Genomic DNA, 14,525 nt, shown 5'->3' on the forward strand with positions numbered 1-14,525 from the left:
ACTGCTGCCTGCTCATTACCTCTCTCCGCAGTAGTGATTCTGCTTGCTTTCAGATGCTTGCGTGTGTCAGGTGTAGTTACATACACAGGGTTTCAAAGAGCAACAACCAAACGGTGCAAACACACCACGTGGCCTTGTGGAAATGGATTTTAACCAGGGAAATTGTGTGGGCTGTGGGCTTAGTGCTGGAGATGTTGTTCTGCAACCAAGGAGGTGAAGCTTGGAAAGGCTCAGATGTTGTCCGGTGTCTGAGGGTGTTGCTTACTGACCGGTGCTGACCTTGAGGGAAGGGACTGAGAACCAGCCAGATAGGTGATTGCATTATGAATGTTACTGGGACCTTCTTAGTGGGAGTCTGCTGTTCCTTCTGCAGACAGCTCCGTTTTCCTGTTTCAGCTCATCCTGTTAGGTTACACACCACGGCCTTTTTCTTGCGCTAGACACACAGGGACTAGGTAATAAATCTGGAAGGCAGAAACAGTTTCGTTTACCCAGTCCATTTTTATTATTATCATTAAGTGGGGGGAAAAAAAAACCTTGACAGACAAAACTTCCTTCAAAACTGTGCAATAACACATAGCAGAAATCAATGAATGGAGAAAGGACAAAAGACACAGAAGCAATTTAAATGGTATAGCATTAAACTTCACTTAAGGAACCAGATTAGAAGTTGACACTACCTCTAAAAAGCCTCATTAGAGACTGGCTGCTCGTAGACAGCTGCACGTTTTGAAGGATAAATTATAGATGTTACAGCTACTTCCAATAGTGAAGATGCTCTCTGGATCCAAGAGTAACTAAGTCAATTGCACCATTTCCCTTCTGAAGTCCATTTGAAGGAGACTCGAGTGTTGTTTTGGAAAACATTATTTCAGTCTTTCCTGAACACACTTTTGCTTTTCCACCAGCAAATCATTGAAGCTTGTCATTAAATACTACTCCTACAAAGAGATTTCAAGCACGCAGATCCCAATAGTGTGCTGCTCGGTGGGAGTCACAGGCTCAGGGGAGGTTTCTTTAGTGGCTAATGTGAATTTGAGGCTGCTTTTGGTGACTCTAGGAAGGCAGATCGCTCTCTACCCAGAGAGCTTTCCAGTCCCAGAGTCTCTAGAAACCAGCAGGAAGCAATGCCATTTTGAAACCACCAATGCCCTTTGGTCACAAAGCCAAAAGATGGTAGTAGGCATGGATGGTAGTAGCCTGCATTGCTCCCTCACACTCATATGCTCTCTCCTCCCCTTTCTGGCTGGGTATGCGCTCCTATACATCTATATATAACTTGATCTTTGTCCAAGGAAAATAGTGTTTTCCCTGGACTGAAGCTGTGTCAAGGTAGGAGCACATGGAACAAGTTATGGCAGGGTTAGCCGAGGTGTGAACTTGCAGCACGCCAGCTATTCTGCAGCTTGAGTATCTCTGCACACCCTTTTCCCCTGTGGTCACCACGACAGGCTTCACACCCCTCTGAAACCCTCCAAGGGTTTACCTGGGGTACAGGCTGATGGCTGAGCAGCAGAGGAGCTGCTCCTGGGTGTGCTTGGAGTGGGTGCCCCATGGAGGTGGTGGCCTGGGGATGCACTGCTGCCGCTGGGGCCGTTTCACATAGCAGCGGGCAGATGAGAGGCAAAGGAGGGATGTGATTTATTGAGGCTGATAAATCAGCTTTTTTGGCCTTGAATAAGTGTTCAGGTCTCGAGCATAGAAAATGGCACCTCCTCGACTTTCTTGTAAAAACCAAAATCTGCACCCCCCAAAAAATGTGTACAAAACCTTTGCCGAAGCAACATGCACCTCACAGTCCAAAACCCCACCAGATTTTAGTGTTCAACCGTAGTCTTTCATTTATAATGGACTTCAGAGTACCAGTGGGCAGCTGCAGTGAAATGGATGCAAACACAAATTAACTGGAATAAGTTACCAAGGTACTTCCCATACTCTTTTTTTTTTCCTCATGGATCCAAGCATTTCACTGGGTCCCTATGAAGTAAACCCAAATCACTTCCCAAAAGTTAGGGTAACACGTTATGTCACTTTGCATAAGGCTACTGAAACAGAACCAGAACAAAATGTGCATCCACATCCATGTACTGTATTTACACCAGCACCCTCCCACCCCCTATATTGTCTCTGTGAACAAGATTCCGTGCTTCAAAAGTTCATAAAAATAAATTTACCCAGAACTGCATCTGTCCAGCTCATTCCCCACCTGGGGCTCAGACTTCTCTATCTATCTATATATATAAAACACACTAGCCCTGTGAAGTTGCTTTGCTGAGAGCACAGCAGTGATTTTTGCACTGAAGGGAAAGTCTCGGAGGGTAGGGAATGCCTCTGCATTACAGTACTGTCTACGTAAGGTGAATCTGGCTTGACACAATGCCTGGCTGCTGCAGTGCCCCCCCAACCCCTGTGTAACACAGGAACGTGAGGCACAGATCCTGCTTTTGAGTATTACATCAAAATGCTTTGCTGGCAATAGACTGAGCTCTGTACTGCGGGTGCTGCTGAACCACGGGTACAAAAGCCTTTCAGAGTGGCCAGAAGTGACCTGTCCCCCAGCTGATGCTTGAAAGCATCCAGCAACGGGATTTCTGTGGAATACAAAGTGGTTACAAGGGTTCCCCTTGGCATCTGCCTGCCAGACAGAGATGTGCTAAATTCTACTCCCCTTACTGGAGTAGGATTTACCCTAGGGGAGTAAAGGAGCAGTAGTTAACCAATAGTAATTCTCACCAGAGACGTACCAGCTTCTGGGATACTATATTGTAGTTACAGATACCTGTGCCAGATGCATCTGCTTTGCAAGGAAGGGGTTCTGTACTCCAGCTCTGCTTTTAGGCTTTATATTTCCCTGCATAAAATCTGGTTTATATCTTTAGAATCATTTAGTGTCTGGGTCAGATTCTGGTTTCTTTAGCTGTAATTCTAGGCAAACTGAGCTATACATGCTGGGTGGATTTACTCAGCACCTGACCCACTAACAAGGTAAAAATATTGTAACTCTGCAAGCTTGCTGTTACTTATAAAAATCCATTATAGTTTGGTCCCAGCTTTGGGGGAAAAAAACCCTGTCACTGGGAATGGTAATATGAGTAATTGAAAATAGAGTTAGTATTTCTATAGAGTATCAAACCATACAGAACTTTGACTTCTTATACATCTTCTGCATGTGAAATTAAATGGATAAGTCGCATATCAAAACATAGGTGGCCTCTCTCATTTCATCTGTAGGAAGACTGCAATTATAACTTAATCTACACAGCAAAAATACTTTGGATTTCAACAAAGAAAGCAGTGTGACACAACAGTGTGCTGTATTTCATGGGTGTGAAGTTTTGCATATATAGAGCGTGACCTGGGAACATCCGCTTGTGTCGATGCTCTTGGGTTGGCAATAGTTGGATTCATGGGGAGGTTCACATTGTGCTGTCACAAAGAAAAGCTCGGTAGTGGAAACCAGATATTTCTACTGCTTAGCTCTGTAGCCAGTATTATGTCTACTGGAAACGTGAGATGACTAGCGATGGGAAAATAATACATATGCATCTGTATGTTATTTGTAAGGTACTCGAAGGTATAACCACAGCTGCTTTTAGGAAATGCTAATGGAGGAAGACCGAATCCCTGCTCCAAACCAAATGAATTCAGATGTTTAGTATTGGCTGCTCTGTGTGACTGTGGAAAATGTGTATGCGAGGCTGTTTCCTAGTTGTGTACAGTAGAGGCTCCCCCTTCTGTCCCACCAACATACTAGCATCTTGGAGAAGCTCCACAGAGGAGAGGTGTCCTGATTACCTGGGAAGGGTGGTTTAAGTTCAGGTCATGGCAAATCTTTTTCAGTGACATTACTGATGTAAAGTATAGATGAATTAGGCCATGTGCAATGAGCAGTGGTTGGTAGGGATGCTTTTGGCTTATAGGTATGGCAGCAGGAAACCAAGCTCATACACAAAGTATGCGCCGCAGAGTCTTGACTTGGGCTCTGAGATTGCTGAAAGACTGGGTCTTTCAGTAAGGGGGAGACATGTAAAATGGTGGGGGTGCCAGGATACAACTGCCTTGCAAGATAAAGTGGCACATGTTCTACACAATAACGTGTACAATGTCTTGACGACTTTGGAAATCTGTTCTCAGGCAGATTTCCCAATAAATTAACACAACAAAAAATACTTCCATATAAAACAAAACCCAAGGATTTTCGTAAAGTAAAAGCAGAACCTTCAGGGACTATATTACTTCTCTCTCTCTACATATATAATCTCCTGAATTTTATGTTTAAATAAATTTATTCTTGTCTTAGAAAAATAAAAGGAGTAGCCAATTTAGTCAACGGAAAATATCTCACAGACTTAAAAGCATGCCCAGCAAGCATAGCCTTGTAAGACTAAATTAATGTTCAATCAAAGCAATTTGTTACTCAATTGACCTAGTCTGCAATTCACAGTTGATTACTACAAAGTGTATTTTTAAGTTTCTTTTCTCTTTTTTTGGCCCATATAAAAATAACGTATTGCAACTCAAAGTGCATTTTTAAAATAAACCATTGACTATTTTTATCAAATAAAATATTTACACCATTTGGTTTTTACAGTCAGAAACGCGCTTCATGCGATGACCATGGGAACATCATCTGAAAATCCAGTTATCATTGGGGCTTCGTCATCCTCATCTCCTGAAAAACAAACCCAGAGTGCTGTTATGCTGCTCGCAGCATGTCATAGGGCATGACTAAAGAGGCTACTAAAACAGCCCTCAAAACCAGTAGATTGTGGCCTTATTCATGCTCCTACTTGGTTGTTATATCTGTTATATTCCGATTTGCATTAGAGGGAGTGGTTTAAGTGAAGTTGTTAAAAACATCCATCCTGGGCTTTGTACTCTTAGGACAAAATCAAATCTATAGAGATGTTTATGCCAAAGGTGTCCTAAAGCATGACATAGAAGTCAGCTCTTGCACTGACTTCACTGTATCCTTCAATGCCATTGCATGAAACCAAGGCCTTACGTACCTAAATCATCTCCCGAGGAGAATATGGCCGAGCCCAGGCGGGAGCTGTAGTGGCTGTTTGCAAAGGCAGTGAAGCTGTTCTGCAGCCGTCTGTGCCTCATGTACAGCACCACGAAGCCAATCCCCAGGGTCACCAGCAGCAGGAACAGCACCGGTACCACGATGGCAGCCACATCTGTGGATCTACCGGCTTTTGCTGCAGAGGAGTCCTCACCTATGATAAGGGAGGGAGAGAAGTGCTATTTGCAACTGATAGCGCATTTCTCTAGTGAGCTTGTGAGGCTTTCATTGCTCTTTGTTAAGGAGGATGGGGAAAATGACAGGGACTTACCAGTTCCTAGTTCATCATAGAGAAGCGTGGCTGGTTCACCACACATCTGCCCACCGTACAGGCACCTGGCCTGCACGGTGAAGGAATAGTTATGACCTATCTTCAGGTTGGAAACCTTGAAGAAGTTTTCCGTGGTGTTCCCGAGATAAGCTGTGATGTTCATCAAGCTGTCAAACATGTGGATCTCATAACCCTGAGAGTTGTGAAAACAAAGATACATACCCCATATTACTCAGCGGCAGAGGTCAGGTTTGCCTTTCCTATTAGGGCTTTGATGCTTGTTTTTCCTTCTGTACCTAGCTTTGCTGCAATGTGTTGGGCTATCAGCTGGGAGAGTCTCTGTCCGTGCCTGTCAGCGTGCATTGAGCTTGGCCAGCTAAGGGTGGAGAAAACACTTTGGTGTGTCTGGTTCACTCTGTTCTTAGCATCTACCAGACCACCCAAAAGACAGGGTCCAGTAAAGGTGATGTCTTGTTTGCTGACGGAGAATGTGCCACAGATTTGCTATCAGACTCTCAATAATGACAATTCTCGGGTACTACTGATGTGCTGGACAGTGTCCTATTCCCAGTCCTTCCACATGTGTGACAGTTGACCTTTTCCAAGGGGATAATTATACCCTTAAAAGGTGACCGATTGGATCTATCAGCTTTAGTTCCTTAATTGTGGTAGGAATTGAAGCGAGCTCTATCTAGAGGGCTCATCAAAGACACTTCGAGGATCAGAGGGTGTTGGTGTATTATAAAGAGTCTGTGAAAGGAGAATTGCAGGGACTCTGCTCTAGGTTTTTCTGAAACACTGCCTGTAGGACAAGAGATATATCACAACTTACCCGGCTTTCATTGAAATTACTTTCCTTTAATGCCAAACTCTTCCAAAAGAGCAAAATATGGTCCTTTTCTGTTATAATTTTTAAGGCATCAGGTGCAGACAGTGGAACTGCAGAGGAAAAATGGCAGGTCAGGTTTTAACAGTGGTGACACTCTGCTTTTGGCTGAGAAACAGCAACGGGGTCACTTCTAAAACGTAGTTATCTTTAAGGGCTCAGCGCAATACTCTCCTTGGAAAAGGGCTGTACTGGGAGAGAGGATGCTGTGGTGTGTAATCTGGAAGGAGGCTTTCAGTGGGTTTTATGGAAGGACTGTAATGGTACTTCATGCTGTCTCCACAGCCAGCCAAACAGGTGTCTTTCCCATCTCCATCCAGGCAGGAATATAATTCCCCATGCGTTGTCTGAGAGGCTTCCTCTCTGCTCCTGCTGTTCAGGGGTTCAACTGCCTTCCCTGGGAGCTGCAGGGAGGCCTCTCAGAAGTGGGCTTTGGCTGTGGGAGAGGATTAAGCAATGCAGAAACACTCCTGCAGCCCCCAACCAGCACAGGGGTGGGATGGATGATGCGCAGGACAGGCTTTGTGTTCCCTCTATGGACAGTGCTGCAAAGGACTTGCCCTGGCACCCACCCAGTAGTACTCTTTACCTGTGTTGATCTTCATGCTGGATTCCTTGCTCATGTTTCCCAGTTGAACAATCACATGGTATTTGCCTCCCGGTTCAAGTTTCTTAATGGTGTACTCCACTGTACTGTTCCGGGTTTTCACTTTGTAGATTTTATCTGTTTTTCTTACTAAGTCTTTAACTGCCACAGCATATAACTGGAGGGGGAGGAAAGGCACACAGTGAAAGGTCTTAATTTGCTACAGACTTGCTAGTAACCTCGTACAACCATAGGATGGGGGGGGCAAAACATGCATTAAACTATGCCTGTGCTGCACAGAAAGCCTGGGAAGTAAGGTTTGACTCACTGCCTGAGATCAGTGTTTAGATACAGAAAACGCAGTTACTGGAACAGACGAGGGCAGGAGGAAAACCTCAGGTTGTATTTCTTAATGAATGAAAGGACGCAACGCAACCTCCTGCTCTGCCAAAGTTTCCCGTTTTGCCAGGCAGATTTATACCCCTCAGCCTTTGCTGTTAAAGTCTCTGCACCAGAGTGGGAGTGGGAAGCTTGCTGAGAAAATGCCTCGCCTTCAGCGGAGCGAGACCTGACTGTTCGCCAGCATGGCAGAAAACAGAACCAGGCTTTGTTGGGGCTGGAGCGGGAGGCAGAGCCCACGGCACGCCAGGCCCAACGCCTGACCTGTGCGCTGGGCTCCAGTGAGCTGATCGGAGCTAGCCCGGCTACAGCCGCAGCCGGCACGCTTCAGCGACCGCGAGGGTCAACGGAGATGAGGAAACTCAGAGGGGATAGCGCAGAGATATCGCGATTCCCGACATGTCCCGACCCCCGAAGCCCCAGCAGCCCTTGCGAGAGAGAGGCTCACGTGGCGGGGGGCGTTCCCATGGTGACGGTGACCACGCCCCTGCCGCTTGCCTTGAAAGAGGCTCGGAGAGGGCAGCGATGTCGCTGCCCACCGGGCGGGCGCAGGGAGGAACAAGCAGGTCGTGTTGCTGACCCTGTTGCTGGTGTCCCAGACTGCGGACCAGTGTGGTCGCCTCCAGAAGGAGAGCTTGCAGTAAGAAGACTGCAGCAACTCAGACAGAGACCCCGACCAAACCGTGGTCTCTGGATGCAGGGAGTGCCAGAGCCTGCTGCTGCCGGGGAGGGAGGACGGCATTCCACCTGTGTGAGGTGTGAGCAGGTAGAAGATCTGCTTAGCCTGGTGGCAAGACTTAAGGAGGAGGTTGAGACGCTGAGGACCATCAGGGAGTGTGAAAGGGAGATCGACTGGTGGAGTAACTCCCTGGCGGGCCAGTCGGAACGGTTCCAGGGAGATACCCCCCAAAAGGGGAAGGACCCCCTGCCTTCTCACACAGAGGAGGATGGCCCGAGACAGCCCCTGCCCTGTAGCTGTTGCGCAGAGGTAGGGGACCAAAAAGACGACGAGGGTTGGAAGCGAGTTCCAGTTCGGCGTAGTGGGAAGCCCTCCCCCCTTCCTGCCCTGCTTCCCCAGGTGTCCCTCTGTAATAGGTTCGAGGCCCTGGATCTTGAAGGAGAGGTAGGTGAGGATGTGGTGTAAGGCCAGCCTACGAGGCCATATAGGAAAAGGCGGTCGACTTCTCACCTCAAGACTGCCTCTGATAAGAAAGAAAGAAGGGTCATTGTAGTAGGGGATTCCCTTCTGAGAGGAACAGAAGGCCCGATATGCAGAGGTGACCCTCATCATAGGGAAGTGTGTAGCCTGCCTGGAGCCCGGATCAGGGATATCACTAGGGCGCTCCCCAGCCTGGTGCACCCGACAGACTACTACCCGCTGCTGGTCTTCCAGACAGGTGAGGGGAAAGCTGCTTCCCGCAGTCTGAGGGGGATGAAGAAAGACTACAGGGCCTTGGGGCAGATGGTGAAAGAGTCTGGGGCTCAAGTGGTCTTCTCCTCACTCCTTCCATCTTCCACTGATGATGTGGGAAGGAATGGGAAGATTCAGTTCATAAACGATTGGCTTCGAGACTGGTGCTACAGGCAGGGCTTTGGATTCTTTGATAACGGCTGGTTTTATAGGGCACCAGTCTGGACAATGACAAGTGGGAAAGGTTTATCTCACAGAGGCAAAAGGATGCTGGGGCACGAATTAGCAGGGCTCATTTGGAGAGCTTTAAACTAGATTCGAAGGGGGATGGGGCTGTAGCTGGGCTTGCCCCAGTGGGGCAGCGCTCCAGAATTGATGAAGACTGGGAGGCCTCCTATAATCCTAGGGTGAAATCGGTGTGCTCAGCTCGCTCCCTGAAATGTCTGTACACCAATGTGCGCAGCATGGGAAATAAGCAGGAGGAGTTGGAAACCTGTGTTAAATCGGGAGACTATGATCTGGTGGCAATTCCAGAGACGTGGTGGGACAGCTCACATGACTGGAATATAGTCATGGAGGGCTATGTCCTTTTCAGGAAAGACAGGCCAGCCAGGAGGGGTGGTGGGGTTGCTCTTTATGTGCGGGAGCAGCTACAATGCACTGAGTTCTGTCCGGGGACAGATGACGAGCGAGTTGAGAGTCTGTGGGTGAGAATTAAGGGGCAGGCTGGCAGGGGCGATACTGTTATGGGTGTCTGTTACAGACCACCAGATCAGGGTGAGGAAGTTGACGAGGCCTTCTACAGGCAGCTGAGAGCGGCCTCACAGTCACAGGCCGTGGTCATCGTGGGGGATTTTAACTTCCCTGATGTTTGCTGGAAGGACCACTCGGCAACCCAGCCACAGTCCAGGAGGTTCCTCCAGTGTATGGATGATAACTTCCTCCTGCAAATGGTGGATGAGCCGACCAGGAGAGGAGCGCTGCTGGATCTCATCCTCACTAACAAGGAGGATCTGGTTGAAGCAGTAAGGGTTGAGGGCTGCCTTGGTTGCAGCGACCACGAGATGGTGGAATTCAGGGTCTTGTGTGGTAGGACTAGTAGAATAGCAAGTAGAATTGCAACCCTGGACTTTAGCAGGGCAAACTTTGGCCTTTTCAAGCAATTGCTAGGGGAAATCCCATGGGCAAGGCTGTTTGAAGGTAAAGGGGCCCAAGATGGTTGGCATTCAAGGATTGTTTTTTCCGAGCTCAAGATCGGAGCATCCCGACACGTAGGAAGTCAAGGAAGAGGGCCAGGAGACCTGCGTGGCTAAATAGGGAATTGCTGGGTATGCTCAAGTGGAAGAGGAGAGTTTACAGGTCATGGAAGGAGGGGCTGGCCACTTGGGATGAATATAAGGCTGCTGCTAGAGGATGTAGGAAGGCAGCTAGGATGACTAAGGCCTCCTTAGAATTAAACCTGGCGAGAAGGGTCAAGGACAGCAAAAGGAGCTTTTTCGAATACATGGCAGACAAAACTAACACCAGAGGCAATGTAGGCCCACTGATGAATGGGATGGGTGCCCTGGTGACAGAAGATACAGAGATGGCAGAGTTACTGAATGCCTTCTTTGTCTCTGTCTACTCTGCTGCAGGCAGTCCTGAAGAGCCCTGTACCCCTGAGACCTTAGATGAAGTCAGGTCGACGGAGCGGTTTGCTTTAGTCGATGAGGAATGGGTTAGAGACCAGTTGAGCAATCTGGACATCCATAAATCCATGGGTCCAGATGGGATGCACCCGCGGGTGCTGAGGGAACTGGCGGAAGTCATTGCTAGACCACTCTCCATCATCTTTACCAAGTCTTGGGAAATGGGAGAGGTGCCTGAGGACTGGAGGAAAGCAAATGTCACTCCAGTCTTCAAAAAGGGCAAGAAGGAGGACCCGGATAACTATAGACCGGTCAGCCTCACCTCCATCCCTGGGAAAGTGATGGGACACCTTATCCTTGGTGCCATCTTAAGGCATATCAAGGATAAGAGGGTTATGAGGGGCAGTCAACATGGCTTCACCAAGGGGAAATCATGCTTGACCGATCTCTTAGCCTTTTATGAGGAAATAACACGGTGGATGGATGATGGCAGAGCGGTGGATGTAGTCTACCTTGACTTCAGCAAAGCATTTGACACAGTCTCCCACAGCATCCTCACGGCTAAATTGAGGAAGTGTGGACTGGATGATCAGGTAGTGAGGTGGACTGTGAACTGGCTGAAGGAGAGAAGCCAGAGAGTTGTAGTCTATGGGGCAGAGTCTAGTTGGAGGCCTGTAACTAGTGGAGTGCCTCAAGGGTCAGTACTGGGACCGGTATTATTTAATATATTCATCAATGATTTAGATGAGGGAATTGAGTGTACTATCAGCAAGTTTGCTGATGACACTAAGCTGGGAGAAGTGGCTGACACGCCAGAAGGCTGTGCTGCCATCCAGCGAGACCTGGACAGGCTGGAGAGTTGGGCAGGGAATAACTTGAGGAAATATAACAAGGGAAAGTGTAGAGTCCTGCATCTGGGCAGGAACAACCCCAGGTTCCAGTATAGGTTGGGAAGCGACCTGTTAGAGAGCAGTGGAGGGGAGAGGGACCTGGGGGTCCTAGTGGACGACAGGATGACCATGAGCCAACACTGTGCCCTTGTGGCCAAGAAGGCCAATGGCATCCTGGGGTGTATTAGAAGGGGGGTGGTTAGTAGGTCGAGAGAGGTCCTCCTTCCCCTCTACTCTGCCCTGGTGAGACCGCATCTGGAATATTGTGTCCAGTTCAGTTCAAGAAGGACAGGGAGCTGCTGGAGAGAGTCCAGCGCAGGGCAACTAAGATGATTAGGGGAGTGGAGCATCTCCCTTATGAGGAAAGACTGAGGGAGCTGGGTCTCTATAGTTTAGAGAAGAGGAGACTGAGGGGTGACCTTATTAGTGTATATAAATATATAAAGGGGGAGTGTCACGAGGATGGAGCCAGGCTCTACTCAGTGGCAAACAATGATAGGACAAGGGGTAATGGGTACAAACTGGAACACAAGAGGTTCCACTTAAACTTGAGAAGAAACTTCTTCTCAGTGAGGGTGACGGAACACTGAAACAGGCTGCCCAGGGAGGTTGTGGAGTCTCCTTCCCTGGAGACATTCAAAACCCGCCTGGACACATTCCTGTGCAACATTATCTAGGTGTTCCTGCTCTGGCAGGGGGATTGGACTAGATGATCTTTTGAGGTCCCTTCCAATCTCTAGCATACTGTGATACTGGCCACAATGGAGCCCAGGGCAAAGCTGAAGGCCAGAAAGGTGTTTCAGCACATGCCCAAGTTTGCTTTCAGACTCAGTAACAGCTATCCCAGACCTGACTCCTTTTAAATGCAGCATGAATGTTATAGACCTGTAATGCAAACAGAGGAAATGCAGGTCTCCGAGGTGTCAGCATCTTGATGATGACTATCTGAATGGAGTGTAAACCTATCTCACACTCACTTCTCTATTAGCAGCAGGGCAGGGATCTGTCTTTGCATGCAAAGGGACAGGAGAAGGTGCTGTGAGGTATTACCATGTCCTGGTCGGGTGAATCATAGGGAGATTCCCACTTAATGACCGCAAAAGTCTTTCCAGTGTGCACTGAGTGGAGGTGTCGAGGGGGAAGCCGGTTGTCAGGGATCATCTTCACCACAACGTAGTCAGAAGGTGGTCCTTGGTAAGGGGACATCACACGGACCTTGAAGGGATGACGCAGTGGTTAATAGTGTGCCTTTAAGCTTCAGGAGCAAGCTACAGCCCACAGCGCGGATAGGAGTGGGAACAGAAAAGGAGCCTACCAGAAACAGGTACTGCTCGTCCCGCTGCACGAGCACAGTGATGTTGTGGGAGGTCGTGGTGGTGTTGTGAGGGCTCCTGTACAGCTCTAGGAAAGATGTAGCATAGAAGATGCCATAGACCTGTGAAGAAAGCAGCACAACAGGGACAATACAGTTTGGTATGGCCCAGAGCATCCACCCAAACTTTTACTGGCTGTCACTTTCTAGGGACATAAAGAAAAGACCCTTTTTTTTTGTTTGGGCACTCTATTGCCCAAGTTCAGGTTCAGTCTGTCTGTGTGCTCCCCACCCTAAAATCTGGGGCTCATGTCCAATAACACAGCAGTTAATTGACAGACCACTGGAGCATCACGTTACCTGTCTTTCAGCCACTTCACTGCATCAGTGGCTGAACAAATAGACAACATGAAGCTTTCTGTGCTTCTGTTTAAGGGCATCAGGTGCTTTCCCTATTTTTTTAGGGCATAAGATTTTCAGGGCTTTGGAATTCTATCCCAACAAATAATCCTGACTTCAGATTTTGCTTGTGTTTTGAGGTTTTGAGCTAGACCTCCTCCTAGATGGGGGAGAAAAGAGCTGGTGCCTTACGACATTCCTCGGTCCAGTCCAGCTGCACTCCACCGCAGTCTGATTGATGGCCTTGGCCTTGAGACTTGGTGATGCAGGTCTTGTCCCACTGGTCACGACATGTACAAAAGACAGAGGGCTGTCACCCAGCTCCGTCTTAGCCCAAGCAGAAATTTCATAGGGGGTATGTGCTGTCAAATTTGCCACTGAGCAAGAAGAGAAACATGCACTATTAGGTGAGGCAAAGTACTGCGATGGCAGGGTGAGAGCACGAGGAAAGGGTCACCATCACCAAACAGGCTTGGTCAGGAGCCTGCCTCCCTTGGTTAGTGTTTTCACTAATTTTGAGTCATTTCCTTTACACAGAAGCACATGGGACTCTGGTATCTAAGCTAGCCAGTGCTTTGCTTTCCAGTATCGGGATGCTTTCCTGTATTGGGATGCTTGCCTTGCATCTACGCTATACACTCCAAACCAGCAATCTGATTAACAGGGGCATGTATACAAGCCCAAGAAATTGCTAACCTTTTGCAGAGCAGATAAAGAACCATAAACAAAATGTGTTGAGAAAAGGCTAGTGCAGCTCTGGGGGCTAAATCCCAAATCTGCTTGAAATCTCCAAGTCCTGGCAACAGAGGCCAGGGATTTGCTGGCTTGTCCTTTCCAGATGTACTTTATACTAAACAGAAACTACTAGTTGCAAAAGTAGAACACGTCCTTCTGTAAAACCTTCCATTTGCTGTTGACTAAAGCAGAATTTTATACTTAGCACAGAATTTACCTTTTTGGATGGACTTTTCTCCTTCTATGATCAGAGTCCTTTTTTCCTGCCTGTGTGTGTCAAACGTCCAGTAGATGTTCACAACGTAACCGCTGACCTGTCAAGCAGCAAGGGCACACAGAACAGGAACCCTCAGTTCAGCCGGTTTCCATACAGTGAAAGAGTCACTGCTGAAAGTCTCTGCATTGTATTTTCCATCCTAATTAAGAGCTGGGGCAGTTTATGAGTAGTAAGAAATGATTTAGCATGAAATAAGTTAATTCCAGCGCTTACATAGTGACAGCTTATCCCATCCAGTATTTACCACTTACTCAATGCATCCCTTTCCTTCAGTTTCAGAAGGTGAAAATGTTACCTTGATATTAGTAGTCATTTTTAGGCTGAAGCTTATGGAGTCTTCACTGTAGCTCTCAATGTGTATGACAGGAGGAGGAATGACTGGAAGGAAAGAGAAACACAAAGAAGTACAAATACTTATTGAGAGGTAAAATACAGGCTTTCATTATGACAACCAGCTCTCAGACCAGGAATCCCCCATCCTTCGAGCCCCAACCTTGCCTGTAAGCCATACATCCCTCAGAGAAGACACTGACAGGCTGTACTTCCATCATTTTCTGTCAACCACCCACAGTCTGCCTTATCCGTGCCTTGCTCAGAACAGGCTGGAAGCAGAGAGGTTTGGGCTCAGGTATTTTACTTCTGAACTCAGTGGGACAAGCTCAT

At 47.8% G+C, this 14,525-nt stretch overlaps 1 protein-coding gene across 2 annotated transcripts in view; it reads right to left on the minus strand.

Annotated features, from left to right (window-relative positions):
• Positions 1-4,267: 4,267 nt before the first annotated feature.
• SORL1 (sortilin related receptor 1) overlaps positions 4,268-14,525 on the minus strand; it is a 44,873-nt gene continuing 34,615 nt past the window's right edge. For both annotated transcript variants that reach the window (XM_062608825.1, XM_062608823.1), the window contains exons 39-48: positions 14,158-14,240; positions 13,803-13,899; positions 13,043-13,227; positions 12,455-12,574; positions 12,190-12,354; positions 6,815-6,989; positions 6,172-6,278; positions 5,340-5,532; positions 5,010-5,222; positions 4,268-4,672 (exon numbers count right to left, since the gene is read on the minus strand). In XM_062608825.1, the coding sequence (XP_062464809.1) occupies positions 4,605-4,672; positions 5,010-5,222; positions 5,340-5,532; positions 6,172-6,278; positions 6,815-6,989; positions 12,190-12,354; positions 12,455-12,574; positions 13,043-13,227; positions 13,803-13,899; positions 14,158-14,240 (1,406 nt within the window). In that variant the 3' untranslated portion in view covers positions 4,268-4,604. The remainder of the gene's footprint in view (positions 4,673-5,009; positions 5,223-5,339; positions 5,533-6,171; positions 6,279-6,814; positions 6,990-12,189; positions 12,355-12,454; positions 12,575-13,042; positions 13,228-13,802; positions 13,900-14,157; positions 14,241-14,525) is intronic.

This window comes from Pezoporus occidentalis, unplaced genomic scaffold, assembly GCF_034315485.1.
Source record: "Pezoporus occidentalis ecotype Australia unplaced genomic scaffold, CSIRO_AGI_Poc_V1 ctg130, whole genome shotgun sequence".
Lineage (NCBI taxonomy): Eukaryota > Metazoa > Chordata > Aves > Psittaciformes > Psittacidae > Pezoporus > Pezoporus occidentalis.